Raw genomic sequence first — 20,214 nt, forward strand, 5'->3', positions numbered from 1 at the left:
TTGAACCTGCAAGAAATCTGAGGTATCTTCTGCAGCTTTGTCTGATTGGGACATGCAGGTATGCCTCCTTGAGGTCCAATGTTACCAGCCAGAACTCCTTGCCCAGCATGGGAAGAAGCTGCTGTAATGTGAGCATCTTGAATTTTGGTATGATTAGAAATGTGTTTAGGGTGGATAAGTCCAAAATGGGTCTCCAGTCGGTTCCTTTCCTTGGTACCAGGAAAAATCTTGAATAAAAACCTTGACCTTGTTGGTGAGTAAGTACCTCTTGAATAGCTCGCATGCTTATGAGCTTTCAAATTTGCAGTTGTGCCTCTGCCCTTTGATTTTGTGGCAGGTTTGGCATGCCTCTCATTTTTGGAAGAGTGTGAAATTGAAATTTGTAGCCTCTGTTTATAATGTCCAGGATCCATTTGTCTGTTGTGACAATATGCCAATTGCTTGCAAATAGTGCTAGTTTTCCTCCCAAAGGTGCTGCCAGCTGAGACATGCTTGGCCTGGAAATGAGGGAATCATTGGGTTTGCTTCCTGTATTGTTGTGCACTGTCTTCGCCACCTCTTGGTGCTGGAGTTTGCCATTGTCGGCCTCTATATGATCATTGTGATTGCCCTCTGCCCCTTGTGCGTCTGTATCTACCTCTTTGGGGCTTGTCAGTGGCTGGAAAGGACCAGTTTTTTGAAGGCCAATTTCTGCTAAAACGTGGTGGTTGGACCTGCAAGAAAGCTTTGACAGTTTGCATAGATTTGGCTTTTTCTTCCATTTTTCGTAGTATCTCTTCAGCATTAGTACCAAACAGCACATCCTTTTGTAAAGCAGCATCTAGAAGTTTAGCTTTCACATGATCAGGTAAATTTTGTTCCCTAAGCCAGGCATGTCTGCGAATGACTGATCCTGTAGCTGCGGCTCTACTTGAGGCCTCTAGGGCATCATAACCACATTGTAAGGTGTGTTTACCCACTTGTTCTGCACTATGCATCATATCCTGTAACTCCTTTAAATCTTGTTGTTCAGGTTGAGACATTTTGTTCCTCAATTGTGATAACAGGAACTGTTGATATTTAAGCATATGAAACTGACAATTTAAAGCCCTCATGGCTAGGGTGGCCGAGGTATAAAACTTTTTCCCCCACCTTTCCAAAGATCTTGATTCCCTTTCTGCAGGAATTGGATTTTTGGCAGTGGAGGCCTTCAATCCCTTGGGGCCTTGTGAAATGGTTTCAGGGTCAGCATTATGGCTTTTGAAGAGAAATTGGTGAGAGCTGGGTACTCTGTAATACCTATCAGGTTTGACTGGTGCAGGAGGCAGAGAATCCGGGTTAAGACAAGCCTCCAAATAGACATCATCCAGTATTTCCAAAACAGGGGGTATAGCCAGAGGTCTGTGTTGAGGTAACAAAAGAAATTCCCTAAGTCTTTTCTTGGAATCTGAAAAGTCTTGGCCTTCCCAATGGAAGTGTTCCCTCAAGGTGTGTAAGGTTTCCCCAAAGGAAAAATCCTCAGGAGGGGATACAGAGGGAATGGACTGTTCTGCATCCGAATCCTCAAAAGGAGAGTAAGAGTGGTCCTCTGCATCAGAATGTTCTGATAAAATGGATCCCTGATCAGAAGAGGGAGCATCTTCCTCCACTCTGGGTCTCTTGTCTGGAGGGGGTTGAGAACCTCTGATAAGAGTAATTAAATCCTCAGCCATTCTAAGCATCTGTTTTTTAGGCATGGGACCTGGAGATGGGCCCTGTACAACAGGCCTCATGGGCTGCCAGGGTGCTTTGGATTTAGTAAAGGCCTTAATTGAAAAAGAAGATGAGGGCCTAAATACACCATGGGTGGAGGTGGACCTGTCCACATTAGTAGGCTCAACATTAGCCGAGGCTTTGGTTGTAGTCTGGGAAAGGGCCGAGGACCCAGCGGTCTCGGGTACAGAGGACACCGCCAAAGAAGTGTCATCGGTAGTCAGGGACTGCAAAGGCGTCTCGCTGAGAACCGGACCATGTGTAGCCTGTTTTGGCGTGGTGTCGGCGGGGACCACGGGCCTCGCGTGTCGGTCCTTTTCCTTGCGTTTTTTGGTCAAAACGGTAGTCAGAGTGTCCGACGACATTTTATAATCAAAAGCTTTACCAAAGTAGTGCTGGGCGAACTCCGCCCGACGCTTAATAGTGCGTTTATTGAAGGTAGCGCAAAAGCGACAGCCCGAGACGTCGTGGTCTGGGCCCAAACAAGGTATGCAGCGGGAATGGAAATCCTTATGCGGTATTTGCTTCCTACAAGAAATACAATTATTAACTTTTTCTGACATCGGTCTGAGTTAAGAAAAGTTTCCCCAACGGGGTACTTAGCTTTAATGAAGACTTCGGATTCCAAAATATTCATAATTCAGGAGCTGGCCGACCGGCACTTGCGAACTGCTTCTGCTTCGGCACCCGGCAAAAAGACTGAAGAACATGGCGTCGGCTGTGTCGTATATACTCTGGCCTCACTGACGTCAGAAGAGAAAGCGACAACAACCGACGCCGGACCAAGACTTTGGAATTCGGACGACCGAGGGACCGCCTGACGGCAGAGAACCCATCTGTGATTACTGCAGCTGTATGCCCGATGAACATCTGGGATGAGCCAGAATGCCCTGCAACACAGCAGTGGCAAAGCCTGCTCTAGTTTTGGAGTATAAAGGTAGGTGGTAGTGTTTTGTGAAGGTATGCACAGAACTCCAAGTGGCTGCCTCCAAAATATCTTTGGTAGGGACTCCTCTGAGGAAGGCTGTAGAGGTAGCTGTGGCCCTTGTGGAGTGGGATCTGATGCCTGTAGGAACAGATTTGCCATGAAAGGAGCAACAAAACCGTATGCAGTGGCCTATCCATTTTGAAATTGTCTGTTTGGAAATTGGCTTCCCTTGAGCTCCTACAGCATAGGACACAAAGAGTTGTTCTGATTTCCTGAAAGGCTTTGTTCGAACCAAATAGTAACGTAGCTGTCTATGGATGTCTAAGGAATGTAGCAGCCTTTCCCCTTTGTTTTGAGGATTGGGGTAAAAGGTAGGTAAGTGTATGGCCTGATTTAAAGCTACCCTGGATAGTACCTTAGGCATAAATGACGGAGTGGTTCGTAGGGAAACCCTGTCCTGATGGAAGATGAGAAAGAGCTGCACAGCCATGAGGGCTTGTAGTTCCGAGACCCTACGAGCTGAGGTAATAGCCAGAAGGAAAGCTGTTTTCCAGGAAAAGTATTGCAAATCTGTTGAGGCAGCTGGTTCAAAAGGTGGCAATGTTAATTTTTCTAGAATGTAATTAAGATCCCATGCTGGTATTGGTTGTTTACTTGGAGGTCTTGTATTCTTAGCCCCTCTGAGGAACTGCCTTAAGAGTGGGTGAGAGAATAAGGGTGGATCAGTGTTGTATTCTGCAGAAATGGCTGAGGCATGGATTTTGATGGAGGAAAATGAAAGTCCACTGTTCAACAGCTCAGCTAGATACTGTAATATCTGAGGCAAATTCAGTTTTCTAGGATCCTGGCCCTTTTTCTCATTCCAAGCGCAAAACCGTTTCCATTTTGCGGAATAAGCTTTTCTAGTAGATGGCCTTCTGGCCTCCAGAATGACATCCTGCACCTCCTTGGAGAGTAGGGTCTGCTGTGGTGTTAAGGAATTTTCCATGCAGCCAGATTGAGTGTTTTCAGCTGACTGTGAAGAGTTTTGTAGCTGTGCTGAGTCAGGAGAAGAGGCATTAGAGGTAGTGTCCAGGGAGGAGAATGTGATAGGCTCCTCAGGAGTGGGTACCAGTGTTGTCTTGGCCAGTCTGGAGCAATCAGTATCATCTTTGGTCTGTCTGCTCTTGCTTTCAAGAGCACCTTGGTCAGTAAAAGCAAAGGTGGGAAGGCATAAACTGTCCTTGCTGCCCAACTGAAAGAAAGGGCGTTCACTCTCCAGGTCTTTGGATGAAATGTCCTTGAGCAGAATTTTGTCAACTGATGATTCTTGTGGTAGGCAAAGAGATCTATGTCTGGCCTTCCCCACGCTTGGATTATCTTTCTAAACACTTGAGGATGCAACTGCCATTCGTGCGGGTCTATCATATTTCTGCTTAGATTGTCTGCCAGCGTGTTTTCCAAACCTGGCAGGTACTGTGCTTGAAGCTCGATTTTCCATTCCAGAGCCATGTTCCAAAGTGACATGGCCAGCCTGCACAGGGGGTATGAATGTGTTCCTCCTTGTTTGTTTATGTACCACATTACTGTGGTGTTGTCTGTTCTTATCAATAATTGTCCTGGATGCAGGAGGTCCTTGAAAGCTGTAATTGCGTTTATCACTGCTAGCATTTCCTTTTGATTGATGTGAAGGTGCTTTTCTTTTTGGGACCATTTGCCCTGAATGCACCTGTCTGTCATGTGTGCCCCCCAGGTGTAGTCTGAGGCGTCTGTTGTGATGACTTGATTTGCTTGAGGCTTGCAGAATGGTAGACCTGTGTTTGTTTGGCATGCTTGGGCCCACCATAGGAATTCCTTTTGCAAACATGGAATTAGTGGTAATATTGTTTCCAAACTGTGGCTGTGTTGAGACCATATGTTTTTTAGGTACCATTGAAGTTTCCTCATATGCAACTTTGCACATGGGATTAGAAGAATGCAAGATGCCATGAAGCCCAGAGCCTGCAGGATTTTCCTTGCAGTTAGCCTGGTACATTTTGCTAGCGTCTTGAAGTACTGAGTTAGTTGCCCCTGTTTTTCTGGCGTAAGATAGGCCATCTGGGTGTTTGTGTCCAAGTTGGCACCCAGGAAAATTATTTTCTGAGATGGTGTTAGTCTGGATTTCTCTTTGTTGACTGTGTATCCCAGAGAATTCAATAACCGTGTCACATAAGCCAGATGTTCCAGAAGAATGTGTTTGCTGTCCGCTTGGATCAGGCAATCGTCCAAATAAGGGTAAATTTGTATCCCTTGAAGTCTGCAGTAGGCAATTACTGATGCCAGGCATTTCGTGAATACTCTGGGCGCAGTAGATAAGCCAAAGGGCAATGCAGAGAATTGATAGTGGATTGAACCTGCAAGAAATCTGAGGTATCTTCTGCAACTTTGTCTGATTGGGACATGCAGGTATGCCTCCTTGAGGTCCAATGTTACCAGCCAAGACTCCTTGCCCAGCATGGGAAGAAGCTGCTGTAAGGTGAGCATCTTGAATTTTGGTGCAGTAGAAATGTGTTTAGGATGGATAAGTCCAAAATGGGTCTCCAATCGGTTCCCTTCCTTGGTACCAGGAATAGTCTGGAATAAAAGCCTTGACCTTGTTCGTGCATAGGTACCTCTTGAATAGCTTTCATGCCCATGAGCTTTGAAATTTGTATTTGAGCCTCTGCCCTTTGATTGTGTGGCAGGTTCGGCATGCCTCTCATTTTTGGAAGAGTGTGAAAATGAAATCTGTAGCCTCTGTTTATAATGTCCAGGATCCATTTGTCTTTTGTGACAATATGCCAATTGTTTGAAAATAATGCCAGCTTTCCTCCCAAGGGTGCTGCCACCTGAGCCCCGCTTGGCCTGCAAAGGGGAAAGTCATTGGGTTTGTTTCCTGTATTGTTGTGCACTGTCTTAGCCACCTCTTGGTACTGGAGATTGCCATTGTCTGCCTCTATATGATCCTTGAGATTGTCCTCTGCCCCTTGTGCGCCTGTATCTACCTCTTTGGGGCTTGTCCGTTGCTGGAAAGGACCAGTTTTTTGAAGGCCAATTTCTGCTAAAACGTGGTGGTTGAACCTGTAGAAAAGCTTTGACAGTTTGCATAGATTTAGCTTTTTCTTCCATTTTCCGTAGTATCTCCTCAGCATTAGTACCAAATAATACATCCTTTTGTAAAGGAGCATCCAGTAGTTTAGCTTTAACATGATCAGGCAAGGTTTGTTCCCTAAGCCAGGCATGTCTACGAATGACTGATCCTGTAGCCGCAGCTCTACTTGAGGCGTCTAGAGCATCATAGCCACATTGTAAGGTGTGTTTACCCACTTGTTCTGCACTATGAATCATATCCTGTAACTCCTTCAAATCTGGTTGTTCAGGTTGTGACATTTTATTCTTTAATTGTGATAACAGAAACTGCTGATATTTTAGCATATGGAACTGACAATTTAAGGCCCTCATGGCTAGGGTGGCCGAGGTATATACCTTTTTTCCCCACCTTTCTAAGGATCTAGACTCTCTCTCGGAAGGTAATGGATTCTTAGCAGTAGAGGCCTTGATTCCCTTGGAGCCTTGAGAAATGGTTTCAGGGTCAGCATTATGGCTTTTGTAAAGAAATTGGTGTGAGTTAGGAACTCTGTAGTACCTATCAGGCTTGACTGGAGCAGGAGGCATGGAATCCGGATTAAGGCAAGCCTCCGAGTAAACATCATCAAGTATGTCCAAGACAGGAGGTATCGCCAGAGGTCTGTGCTGAGGAAGCAAAAGAAATTCCCTCAGCCTTTTCTTGGAATCGGAAAAATCTTGGCCTTCCCAATGGAAGTGTTCCCTCAAGGTATGCAAGGTTTCCCCGAAAGAAAGGTCCTCTGGGGGGGATACAGAAGGGATGGACTGCTCTGCATCAGAATCTTCATAAGGAGAGTATGAATGCTCCTCTTCATCAGAATGTTCTGAAATAATGGAGCCCTGGTCGGAAGAGGGAGAATCTTCCTCCACTCTGGGTCTCTTGTCTGGAGGGGGTTAGGAACCCTTGATAAGAGTAATTAAATCCTCAGCCATTTTGAGCATTTGTTTTTTAGGCATGGGGCCTGGAGATGGGCCCTGTGCAACAGGCCTCTTGGGATGCATGGCTGATTTAGACTTAGTAAAGGCCTTTATGGAAAAGGAAGAAGAAGGTCTGAAGACACCATGGGTGGAAATGGACCTGTCCACATTAAGAGGCTCAACACTCACAGTGGCTTCTGTAGCTGTAGTCAAGGTGTGGGCCGAGGAACCTGCGGTCTCGGTTACAGAAGACACCGCCAGAGAAGGGCCGTCGGTAGTCATGGGCTGCGTAGGCGCCTCCCTGAGAACCGGACCACGTGTAGCCGGTTTTGGCGTGGTGTCGGTGGAGACCACGGACCTCGCGTGTCAGTCTTTGTCCTTGCGTGTTTTAGACAAAACGGTAGTCGGAGCCTCCGACATCTTATAATTAAAAGTTTTACCAAAAAAGTGCTGGGCGAACTCCGCCCGACGCTTAATAGTGCATTTATTGAAAGTAGCACAAAAGCGACAGCCCGAGACGTCGTGGTCTGGGCCTAAGCAAGGTATACAGAGGGAATGGGAATCCTTATGCGGTATTTGCTTCCCACAAGAAATACAATTGTTAACTTTGTCTGACATCGGTCAAAGGCAAGAAAAGTTTCAACGGGTACTTAGCTTTAAAGAAGACTTCGGTTTCCAAATTTTCGTAATTTCAGGAGCTGGCCGACCGGCACTTGCGAACTGCTTCTGCCGGCACCGCGGCAAAAAGACAGAAGAAAATGACGTCGGCTGTGTCTTATATACCCCTGTCGCACTGATGTCAGGAAAGAAAGCGACAACAACCGACGCCGGACCTAGACTTTGGAATTCGGCCGACCGAGGATCCGCCTGACGGCAGAGAACCCATCTGTAATGACTGCAGCTGTATGCACGATGAACATCTAATCTTAGCTCCTTTTGGTCCCTGTGTGATGACCTCCGGGTCTGCAGCAGGATTTCTGTACAGGTATTTGTGAGAATCCGGTACTCTGTAATACCTGTCATGTTTACTGGGAGCAGGTAGGAGGGCATCAGGGGCTAAGCTGGATTCATGGAAAACATCATCCACCACTTCTAAACTAGGAGGGATGGCCATGGGTCTGTGCTGGGGCAGGTCCAGAAACTCTCTAAGTCTTTTCTTAGACTGGAGGAAATCATGAGATTCCCATTGGAAATGTTCCCTGAGGGTGTGAAGGGTTTCCCCAAAAAAAAGGTCTTCTAGTGGGGAGGCAGAAGGAATGGATTCCTCTGCATCTGAATCCTCATAAGCAGTCAGAGGTTGTTGTTCCTCTTCAAAATCTGAATAGTCAGATTCCTCAGAATCCTGTTCTGTCATAATTTCTGGGGAAGGGTGTCTTTTCCTTTTAGAAGTTGTGGCCTGACTACCCCTGATAAGGGAAATGAGATCCTCTGCCATTTTAAGCATTTGGGCTTGGGGTGGTGGAGCAGGAGCAAGACGGTGGCTAGAGGCAGATTTTCTAGGAGTGGCCTGGTTTCTAGGCCCAAGAGTATCTGTCGGTCTGAGAAAAATGGTAGTCAGATGAGATGACTTTTTTGTCTAGATTCAGTAGTGTGAGAGGCTTCCTCGGAAGCCGGTGCCTGCGTCGCGGCTCTGGACCCAACCGAGGCAGAGACAGCCATAGCCTCAGAAGACAAAGAAGATTTCTGCGGCATACCGGACTCCGAAAGGGTCTTGGAAGAGGCCTGTGTACATATTGAATCGGGCATCAGGGGCTGCAAAAGCGCCTCACTGAATTCCGGAAAACTGATGACCTGCTTAATGGTAGAGTTGTCAGAAGGCTTAGCCTTATGTGGTCTGTCTCTATCTCTATCTTTATCTCTGCATTTTTTCGGAATGTCCATGGATTGTTGGCTGATGGACACCATTTCAGAATGCGAAAACGGAAGACGAAAATACCTGTCTATAATAACATCTCTACGGCGAATGGTTCTCATGTTAAAGAGAGCACAGAAGCAGCAACTGGGGACATCATAGTCTAGGCTTAAACAAGTGACGCAGTATGAATGGAAGTCTCAGTGTGGGAAGTGCTTCCCACAGGCGAGACAACTGTTAACTTTTTCAGACATTGGTTAGTGCAAGAAAAAAGGATCCCCAACAGGGTACTTAGCTTTAGACGTTTTCAGCTGAAATTCAAACTCTGGTAGCGACCGACCGGCACATTTGCAAACTGCTTCTGCTACGGGCTCCACGGCAAGAAAGACTGATGCAATTTCATCGGCTGCCTTGCTTTATACCACTGACGACCTGGCGACAGCAGCCGATGCAGAAAAAGACTGATTCTGGTATTCGGGCTGGCCGAGGGCTACCACAGCAGGGATAACCCACAGGTGATGACTGCAACAGTGACAAATGAAAAACATCATATAGTCTTACCATATCACCTCACGTATGACTTAGCCCTCCTTGAAGAATCTTTGGTTTGGTTCACCTTCTCCACCAATCACCATTCATAAAATATCTGATAATCCCTCATTTTCCCCTATATATATATATATACATATATATATATATATATATATATATATATATATATATGTTCTATGATGTGATTTGCTAAACATACGAACATGAATATTCTTGGGCCCATCCCTTCATCCTCTTGCAACAAATAAGAGTTGTAAAGACATACCATTGTTTCAGTTATGTGGCTTCTGAATGCCTAAGACTTTTTACATTCTAGTTTTTAAGTCTTTATGTCCTTAAGGGAGCATTTGCATACATCCTATGGGCCTTCACTACAGAAGGTTTACGGTTTTACACAGCGAAACTCTAGCTTGGTTGGGTCTTTCTTGCAGTTTTTACTGAACAGTTTTATCTGTGCAACTTTTTTACCCCTTGGTTTGGATGTTATTTGGAATATTTTGCAAGCATCCTAATCTTTCTGGACATCAGGCTTGATTTTAAGCACCGTGTTTTAAAGTACAGCCAAACAATCCACTTCTGATGTACTGACAAGGCCAAAAAAAAAACTGAAACATGCATGAATACAGCTAGTGGGGTTTGTACCCATAAACACTTAAAAAAATAAAAAAAAGTAAAAAGTCATGGGAATTCAGAAGCCATGTACCTGAAACTCTGGTATGTCCTTAAGAGGTAACTTACTTATATATTCATGGGCCTTTACTTCAAAAGATTTAATGTTTTACATAATGACCTTTGTTGTCTGCAACCCTGCTGTCAACTCAATAATTTCATTCTGCTACAGAAACATGACGAAAATGAATGCAACAAACAGATTTTAGTAAATCAATGATAAGCTTCCATTAGCATACTAAATGTAAACTTACTGACATTATTTTACCTGTTTCACTTTTTAATGAAATACACAGGAATGCCAAAACAACAATGCATTTACTTCAGATGTTTGAGAGAACACAGATTGTATAATCCAGCCAATGCAACACAGTCCAGACTACTTCAAAGTGAAATAAATTAAATGAATGCAATAAAAGGATACATTTCTGCTCTTGGAAATATGCCTCTGCTATCTGTGAAGGACAAAAAGAGAGGGGTATTAATCACCCATCAGTCTAAAATATTCACAACCGATTTGAAGTATCAGAGGTCCTCATAACACACAAGCAGTCCAATCAGTAGTGATATCATCAGTGATTTCATTTTTAATCAAAATTAATTCAGCAGTGCAATATGCAGGTAACTAGATGTCACAGAAATTTACTTAGTAGACCATATACACTGGCAAAGTGATTCTGAACTGTATCCAGATAAAGATCTCCCACATGCGCATTACATCACCGTAAGTTGTAGTAGAGATGCTGAAGCTGTATGTTAAACACACAAAGTGTGTGTGTGTGTGTGTGTGTGTGTGTGTGTGTGTGTGTGTGTGTGTGTGTGTGTGTGTGTGTGTGTGTGTGTCTGTGTGTCTGTGAGTGCAATATGTATTATATGAACAGCTATATATCTGCACAGATGTATAGCTCTGAGCTGTTAAACTGCTATCAGTAGACAAGGGTACAGGATTTGATATCCACCTCCATTTGACTCCTGTACAACTCTTTGAATAAGTCACCTAGATGGTGCTCTCAGGTCACGACTGAAAAGGGGCACTTGTAGGCTTACACAATTGTACTTACCCTCTGTCAAAATGCTATTTCCACAAATCACAATTAAAACAAAGGAAAATAGTTTCCTTTCTCAAATTGTTGCAAAATTATCACAGTTTGCAGACATAATCTCTCTACCGATACTGTTAGGGAAAGAGTTTTAGTACCTTAATAGGTAGTGTTAGGGTTAGCAGACACCCCTGTACCACCTTACTTGTGAGCTAAGTCTAACCCTGACCCTAACATCCCAACCTTAAAAATGAGGGAACTAAACATCCTTTACATAACAAATACCACTGAACAAGAGACAGACATGCACTTCAAACATACCAGTACCCAAGCTTATGAAAACATCTAGTCTCTTCCCTACTCCTTGGTCTAACCATAACCTGCACACACACAAAACCTCAATGTTGAAACTTCCGTCGTAAAAAACAGCTTTGCTATTACTAACCACTCCAACAAACTAAATGTTCAGTATTGCACACTTTGACTATTCCTGCATTCAACAAAGGGAACATTTGACTAGTTCTGATATCAGAAAATCCTTTGTCCAAAGGAAAGTTCAACCAAATGTACACAACCCATAATGGGTGCACTATGTTTTATCGAAAGAGTATAAAGTAGTGTCGTGTGTGAATAGCAAACCAAGCAACAGTTAACAAATGTGTGCTTTACCAGCAAAGGTAAGTGGGAGTATACTAAGAGTGGTAGCGTGAGGGCAAGTGTGTGTAGGTTAGTGTTAAAGGAAGGGTTAGGAAACGGGATAGGTTTAGTGTATGTGCAGGTTTATGTGGTTTAGGGCTACAGTAAAGGTTAGGGAAGGGGATATATTTATTGTGTGTGTACAAGTGCCTGCAAATTAGGGTTAGAGTAGGGGCTAGGTAAGGTGATAGAGTTAAAGCTGTGTTTGTGTGTGTACATGATTATGTAGTGGCAGCATTATGAAAAGGGTTTTTCTAAGGTAAGGTGTACGGTTAGGGTTAACGACAAGATTAAGTATAGGGTTAGCACACATTACCAAGGTGGACCGAGAAGCACCCCCAGTTCCACCTTGGTAATGTATCATAACCCTAATCCTAACTCTACCATTAACACTAACCCTGACTGTACAACTTACCTTAGAAAAACCCTTTCCACAACACTATTACTGCTCAGACATTTTTGGTCTTTATGGTGCGGTACGGTTATGGTTTGTAGATTGCAAAAGGAATCTGATTTTCTTTTGACCGTTTGTGTCATCAGTAAAATGAATGTTCAAAACATTTTAGTCAGTCTTTTGTGTGTCAACATTTTAACATGTTAAACCTTTATGATGTAACCATATGAAAAGCGGTGAAATTTGTTTATTTATTTTATTTTACATTTGTTTACCGGGAAAGTCTGACTGGACACGTCCTTTTTCAGCAGAGGCCTGGGGAGAAAAACTCCGGTTACAACAGTAAAATATAAATACAAAAAAGTAACAAAAAGCATACAAATATGATACAAAAATGTATAACACAAGTCAAGAAATGCTTGGTAGGAATAATGTAAACTTTAACACAGATGTACCCTGTGCAGGTCACCAAGGCTAAGTACCTGTAATGTACACAATATCCCCTCGAGCCACACGCTCTAGGGATCTAAACCTCACCACAACAATAAATAGGACGTGCTGGAGGGATAGATTCCTGTCCCTGAGACTTCCCATGCTTTGGAACAAGATTCCAATCTACATTAGGCAGAGCTCCTCGCTAACACTCTTCAAGAGAAACCTTGACGAGTGGATGGGAAACAGAAAGTTTACCCCGGGGATCACTTCAGTGGCTCTGCTGGACAGAGGCACAGGGAACTAATCTAAGGGGGAGGAGAAAGCCAACACATTCTGGCTAGGCTTATAAATGCCTTCGGGCAGATAGCCTAGTACCTACCTATGAACCTATGAATCAATATAACATTATAAATAGTAGAATGTTTGAAAAATCGCACATGTTTAATGCCAGCACAAGCGCTCAAATACACATATGATTACAGAATGCCAGTATCACTTTGTGGGAGGTGACGGTACAGCACGTAGGAGGAATTTGCCCTTTCCCCACATTTCTGCAATCTCAGACTTGATATATGTAAGTTGCAATGGGTATAGGGGGTACAGGAGTGCTTGTACCACTGTGAAAAAAAAGACGGCCTTTTTTTTTTTTTTTTACTGTGCCTTTTAGGTGTTTTGAGTCTCAGTCTTTTCAGATAAATCAGCTGCTTCACTTCTCCTCCTTATGAATCCAACTGCCTCCAGTCCCTACTGGGGAGGTAGGAAGAAGGGAACAGAGTAAGCCATTCTTGCAAACAGTAACACCCCCTCTCCAATACTGAGACTACTGCTGTTAGATGGGGTAATGGACACAGAACTCAACCAGAGCAGACAGAGTCACATGCAGGTCACTACAACAAGCATTTTTCTCCAAGCCCTAATACCTACATGTTACGCTGTTAGGATGGGCAAGCAATGAGGAATAACCAAACAGCATGCAGTCCTGGGCCACAGAGCAGTCACACCTCCTCAAACATCCCACATGTCAGCCCAGTGATCTCTCGAAGCCAAGAGATCCATCCCTAGTCAGTACATCTGCCTACCATGATGGGCATGCCCATCTGTTCGCTGTGCCTGCTCTGCCAGATACCACAGTCATCTGAACCATAATCAGGGCTTTACTCATCTGTGCCTTCAGTCTGGTTTATGAAGGCAAAGCAATGGAAGAAGCCACACCTCTGAAGGAATGTCTTTTGAAGGCAAGTCTTTTTCAGCTGGCACCTGGTTGCCTTATAAAATATAATGCAGTTAGCAATCTACATAGAACGGGGCAGCTTGAGAAATGCCAGTTCCTTCTTGCAGCAAGAGAAAAGAGGAGCTATTCAGTCTTCCAGAGCTGATGAACCCACACCAGAAAAAAACCTAATCTGGCAGTACACATATAAAAACAAATGAAGGGCATGTCCACAATTTCTATACCTGAAAAGAAAACAGGCACACAAACGGAATGGTTTGAGGTTAACTGTGATGCCACTTTTGGAAGGAAATGTGAGTTTTATATATATATATATATATATATATATATATATATATATATATATATATATATTATTCCATACAAATAAGGGCCTGAAGCACCAAGATCCTGTGGGCGGCTGTGATGGCCACCAAAAAAAGTTTTTCTTAAAGTTAAACTTCAAAGCCATGAAGCTCCACTTACCAAACACAAAACTAATATTCTAGAAGTGGGAGATGAACAAGCTGGTCAGTAATGAAATTCCATAGTACACACAAACAGCTTCTTTCTAAAATTTCTGTTGAACAACAAGCACATTCTTTTGAAAACACTTGTTTCTTCTTATGCGCCTTTCAGCAAAATATTCTTTTCCAGCAAACAATTTGCAAAAAACTGATTAAATGCAGGACAAAGTCTCTTACTGTCATTCTGATTGCCACACATAAAAAATGCATCAGGCTTAAATTAAAAGTACTCAATCTATTTCTCTAGCGTGAATGTTTGCTACACTGCACTGCCACAAGGATCTGCTTTTCATATCCATTATGTACTTCTGCAATATATGAAAACAAAAAGTTTATTTTAAACGTATCCATTTTCTTAGTTCAGTCATTTAACTGTTTACTAGTAGTTGCACTTGGTCTTCACACATTCACAACTTTTTATAAGACCAAGCCTATTACCAACAGCCTGACTTCATCATTTCTTCTATCACAAACTGATTCGTCTTTTGGCAGAGACTTGTGCAACTCACCAAATTGACAGTCTTTGGCTTTGTACTTCAGTTTATATAAGTTTCATAAGCATCTATAATCTCTGCAGGGCCTTGTGCTCTTGGAAAGTGCAAACAGCAAAAACAATGACAAACTGTGTCTAGGCTCACCATAATTCATGTACATCTCCCTTTGCACTGCCCTTCTGTCTTCTTCAATAAAAGAAAAGATAAATACTTAAAGGCTTTTCCCACAGCAACATGCATGCAGCACACTGAACCTTTTCAGTCTTCTTAGCCAACCCACTCGGAATGAAAAATAAACTGAAATTCTGGATCCAAAAGTTTCCTATTTTTGTATAAGTTTCATAATAGTGAAATAATTCTTGGCGGTTTCATTTCAACAGTTTTACTGGTGAGTGTTACACTTTTATATTTTAACTCTTGAAGACAAGTGTATGTCTTCACTTCTGCAGACAGCATTTCTCCAGCCCTGCAACTATTTCTTTAACACTGACACCACACTACATCGGGAGGCCTAATAAGTTAAAAAGACATGAAAGTAAATGACTTAACCTCTCTAAGGTATACATGTCAACTAAGACTCCTCTAGAGGCCATACCACATGACATGCAACAGTTAGATCATAAGCATTAAAACTATAGAACACATATATAACAGAACACTTTCTAGTGGCCTCAATCACCTCTGACACCTCAGCCATAAGGAACAGTGGAATTATGGAATCCAAACCAGAAAATGTAACCTGAGGTGAAGCAAGCTGTCACCACACTCAACGGAGGCTTCCTTGATTTGTACTGTGAACACTTCATGCAGTTAAGGACTCAAAACACTCAGGCTAGTTATAGCCTCCTCAGTCATCAGACATCAAACAGGATAAGCTTTCTTCCCTGCATTTTCTGAATGGGCACTGAGTCAGATGGAACAGTTGAAAGCATACATTAATCTCTCCTGTCACAAAAAGAGAACAAACTTCCACCATCAACTTCACCCTTTGCTCAAATGCACTGAACAGAATACAGGAAAGACTACACTCTTCCATATGTCAAACAGGTCAGCCTGGGGGGGTGCCCTACTCCAGAAAGAATGATCACACAAGACTTCCAAATCTTCAGCTCCAGCCAAAAGCCTGAAGGTCAGAGTCGGGGAGTCTACCAAGATGTTTATGACTCCTGGAATGCAATTAAGACAGAATGTGGTGTCCCAGTCTATGGCCAACTACCAGAATCACAGTGCCTCTCTGCTAGGGTTTATGAGTGTACACCAACCTGCTAGTTTGGGTACAACACAAGGGTTTCATTGGCAGCCCAAAACAGGAGGGGCTCTGGTCTCAGCAGTCCCTCCACAGCTTACATGGCATGAAGCACTGTCCTCAGCTCTAAGCAGTGTACAGAAGTCCCTTCGGAGAAGGGCAAAGGAGTGGTTCTTCACCCTGCAAGTAAAGCATCTGTCAAAAAAAACCTGCAACAAGCTCAGCTGCAGGAATGAAAAGCTTGAAATGAGAATTTTGAGTCTGTCCACCACTTCAGGGCTCACTGACAAGGGTCTGATACTACAAGAACATTAATGAGCACATGCCAGTTCCCTAGAGTTACTGGCAACTCACAGTCCACTACAAGACCAGCATCTTCAGGTAAGCAAAGCATATTCTGAAGGATACTTGCTGCTGCCAAGCCCAGAAGATGTGAGGTAGTTTATGCTTGGAACTTTCACAGAATTCTTACCTAGGCTTCCAAATATGTAGTCTTCTGGACCCTTAATATGGGCAGGAATGCTCAACATGGGACAGTGTCCAATTTCACACACATAAAGGTAATGTGATGAGCTGGGATCATGATGGACTCCTCTGGGGGCTACAATCACAGAAGCCCCCCCAAGCCAGGGAAGCTACATGGAAGTTATTTAATGTGTCCACCAAGTAAAGCTGTCCAGATTCCAATCCTCCATGGTTCATTAGTTCCACAATTTCTTGTTTTACAAGGCCTCTGCTTCAGTGGTTTGCACTCTCGTAGCCATTCTGAAAGAAGATGGTAGATCAAGTAGTAGCACTCTGAAATGAAAATTATGCCCTAGAGTAAGTGAAAAGGTGAAGAAATTTCCTGTATGAAGCCAGAGTTTGACATGTTCAAATGTGTCAAACGTGTCCAGTGCCGTCATCCAGGATATAACCCCTGGAAAGTCACCATCTGAAATGTGACAATCCAGACGTGCTTGCTGAAGTTACTGAGGTCCAAAAGTGGGAGTAAACCTTCTGGTCAAATACCAAAGCAGAAAGTACAGTTTTGTACCTACCATAAATGTAGATGTTCGAGTGTACACCCTGCTGCAGTCATCACACTTGGGTTATCCTGTCGGCAGGTGGTCCCGCAGTCGGCTGGAATTCCAAAGTCTTGGTCCGGCGTCGGTTGCTGTCGCTTCTTCCCTGACGTCAGTGCGCCAGGGGTATATATAATGCATCAGATGCCATTTTCTTCAGTTTTTCTTGCCCCAGATGTCAGGTGCCCCCAAAAAGGTGGTCAGTAATTAGTACCAAATTAAGTAATTTTTGCACAAACACAAAATCCATCTAGCTATAAGCAAATACATCAGGAAGGTACTGTAGAGATTTAGCCAGTTAGATCAGAGGGGATGGAGGGAGGGTAACCTGGACTGCAGTAGGGTGTACACTCGAACATCTACATTTATGGTAGGTACAAAACTGTACTATGTTCATCATGTTACCCTGCTGCAGTCATCACACTTGGGTAGAATCCCAAAGCTAAGGATGGGTGGAGGAGTTATAGAGGGTTAGAGGAGGCTAGGAGGCCCTGTGAAGCCAGCTCTAGTCTTAGAGTAAAGAGGTAAGTGATAGTGTTTGGTAAAGGTGTGTACTGAACTCCAAGTTGCAGCTTCCAAAATCTCCTTGGTTGGAACCCCCCTGAGGAAGGCTGTAGATGTAGCTGTTGCCCTGGTAGAGTGGGGCCTAATGGTAGCAGGAACTGGTTTTCCATGATGGGTATAGCAAAAACAAATGCAATGTCCTATCCATTTGGAAATGGTTTGTTTTGATATAGCCTTCCCTTGTGAAGCTGTAGCATAGGATACAAAGAGCTGGTCAGATTTTCTGAAAGCCTTAGTTTTATCCAAGTAGTAACGAAGTTGCCTGTGAATGTCCAAGGAATGCAGGAGTCTTTCTCCTTTATTCTGTGGATTTGGGAAGAAGGTGGGTAAGTGGATGGTTTGATTTAAAGCCACACTGGAACCCACCCTAGCCATCAAGGAAGGATTAGTTCCCAGTGCAACTCTGTCTTGATGGAAAATGAGGAAAGGTTCCACTGCCATTAGTGCCTGCAGCTCTGAGACTCTTCTAGCTGAAGTTATTGCTAGCAGCAGGGCAGTCTCCCATGATAGAAACTGTAGATCTGCAGAGAAAGCTGGTTCAAAGGGAGGTAGCGTAAGTTTTTCCAGAACAAAATTGAGGTCCCATGTTGGTGTGGGTGCTCTCCTGGGGGGCCTAATGTTTTTTGCCCCTCTGAGAAACTGCCTTAGAAGTGGATGCGAAAATAAGGGTGGATCCGTGTTGTAGTGGGCTGAAATAGCTGATGCATGGATTTTAATGGAAGAAAAAGAAAGTCCTTTGTGCAACATCTCAGTTAAATACTGTAGAATCTGAGGCATGTGAGGCTGAAGTGTGTTTTGGCCTTTAGCTTGGTTCCAGGTGCAAAACCTTTTTCCATTTATCCGAATAGGCCTTCCTGGTGCTGGGCCTCCTAGCTTCCAGAATAACATCCATCACTGGCTGGATGCTTAAGTGATTTGCCATGCAGCCAGATTTAAGGTTTTGAGCTGGCTGTGAAGAATCTGATTGTTTTGCTGTGTGAGCAAATGGGCAATTTGTGGTAAAATCCAAGGTGGTCCCTGGGCCATATTCCTCAATAGTGGGCACCAGTGCTGGCGTGGCCAGTCTGGGGCTATGAGTATCAGTCGTGGTCTCTCCTTTCTGACTTTCAGAAGCACCTTTGTGAGGAGAGGCAATGGAGGGAAGGCATATACTGTCAGGTTTTTCCAACTGAATGAGAGTGCGTCCACTTTCCAAGCTTGATGGTGAAGTGTCCTTGTACAAAATTTTGTTAGTTGATAGTTTTGAGGACTGGCAAACAGGTCTATGTCTGGAAGGCCCCATTTTTGAGTTATCATTGCAAATACTTGTGGATCCAGTTTCCACTCGTGGGGATCCATGATGTTTCTGCTGAGGTCATCTGCCAATGTGTTCATTTTTCCTGGCAGGAATTGAGCTTGTAACTGAACTTGGTAAGCCAGAGCTGTGTTCCACAAGGTCATTGCTTACATGCATAGAGGGTAGGAGTGTGTACCCACTTGTTTGTTTATGTACCACATTACTATGGTGTTGTCCGTCCTTATTGTAAGTTGTCCTGGATGAAATAGATTCTTGAAGGCTGTCAGAGCATTCTGTACAGCTAGCATCTCTTTTTGATTGATGTGCAGATTCCTTTGATCTGCAGTCCATATGCCTTGAACGCACTGTCCTGCCATGTGTGCCCCCCAGGCGTAGTCCGATGCATCTGTTGTCATAGTTTGCCTGGCTGGGGGCAAGGTGAATTGCTGACCCTGGTTGAGGTGGCATGCCTGTGATCACCATAGAAACTCCTGTAGGCAGGGAATGACAGATATTATTGTGTCCAAGCTGTGGCTGTGTTGAGATCATACGCTTTTTAGGTACCACTGTAATTTCATCATATGCAGCTTTGCAAATGGTATTAGCAGTATGCAAGATGCCATGAAGCCCAAGGCCTGCAGAATTTTTCTTGCAGGTAGTTGGATCTTTGTTGCCATTGTTTTGAAATATTGAGTCAGTTGTAGTTGTTTGTCTGGCGTCAGGTAAGCCTTCTGGGCCGTTGTATTCAAGCTGGCACCCAGAAATATCATATTTTGTGAGGGTACTAGTTTTGATTTCTTTTTATTTACTGTGTACCCCAGGCAACTTAGAAGATGTTTTACAAAAGCCAGATGTTGTAAGAGTATGTCCTTGCTTTCTGCTTGGATGAAGCAGTCGTCCAGGTATGGGTATATTTGAATTCCTCTTTTCTGCAGTATGCAATTACTGGTGCCAAGCATTTTGTGAAGACCCTGGGCGCAGTAGATAAGCCAAAGGGCATGCAGAGAATTGGTAATGGGTTGAACCTGCAATGAAGCGGAGGTATCTTCTGCAACTTTGTCTGATAGGGACAGGCAGGTAAGCCTCCTTGAGGTCCAACGTTACTAGCCATGCTTTCTTGCCCAACATGGGAAGAAGCTGCTGTAGTGTTAGCATCTTGAATTTGGGTACTTGTAAGAAGGTGTTTAGAAGTGAAAGGTCCAGAATTGGTCTCCAGGCATTGTCCATTCTGGGAACTAGAAAGAGTCTTGAGTAAAATCCTTGGCCTTGCTCTGGAGTAGGTACCAGTTGAATGGCTCTCATGTCCATGAGAGCTGTAATTTATTTTTGTGCCTCTGCCCATTGATTTTGTGGCAGGTTTGGCATTCCTCTTTTCATTGGCAAGGTGTGAAAATGGAATCTGTATCCTCGTGAAATTATGTCTAGGACCCATTTGTCCTTTGTGACAATGTGCCAGTTGTCTGAAAAAAGTGCGAGTTTTCCTCCCAAGGGGGCT

The 20,214-nt window shown here is 43.7% G+C and overlaps 1 protein-coding gene across 2 annotated transcripts in view; it reads right to left on the reverse strand.

Moving 5' to 3' along the window:
• LOC122789777 (consortin-like) overlaps window positions 1-20,214 on the reverse strand; it is a 1,146,861-nt gene that overhangs the window by 704,420 nt on the left and 422,227 nt on the right. For both annotated transcript variants that reach the window (XM_044057227.1, XM_044057220.1), the window contains one exon: window positions 10,198-10,228. In XM_044057227.1, coding sequence (XP_043913162.1) covers window positions 10,198-10,228 — 31 coding nt within the window. The remainder of the gene's footprint in view (window positions 1-10,197; window positions 10,229-20,214) is intronic.

Source organism: Protopterus annectens, chromosome 1.part2 (assembly GCF_019279795.1).
Source record: "Protopterus annectens isolate FY-2018-M chromosome 1.part2, PAN1.0, whole genome shotgun sequence".
Taxonomy (NCBI): Eukaryota; Metazoa; Chordata; order Ceratodontiformes; family Protopteridae; genus Protopterus; species Protopterus annectens.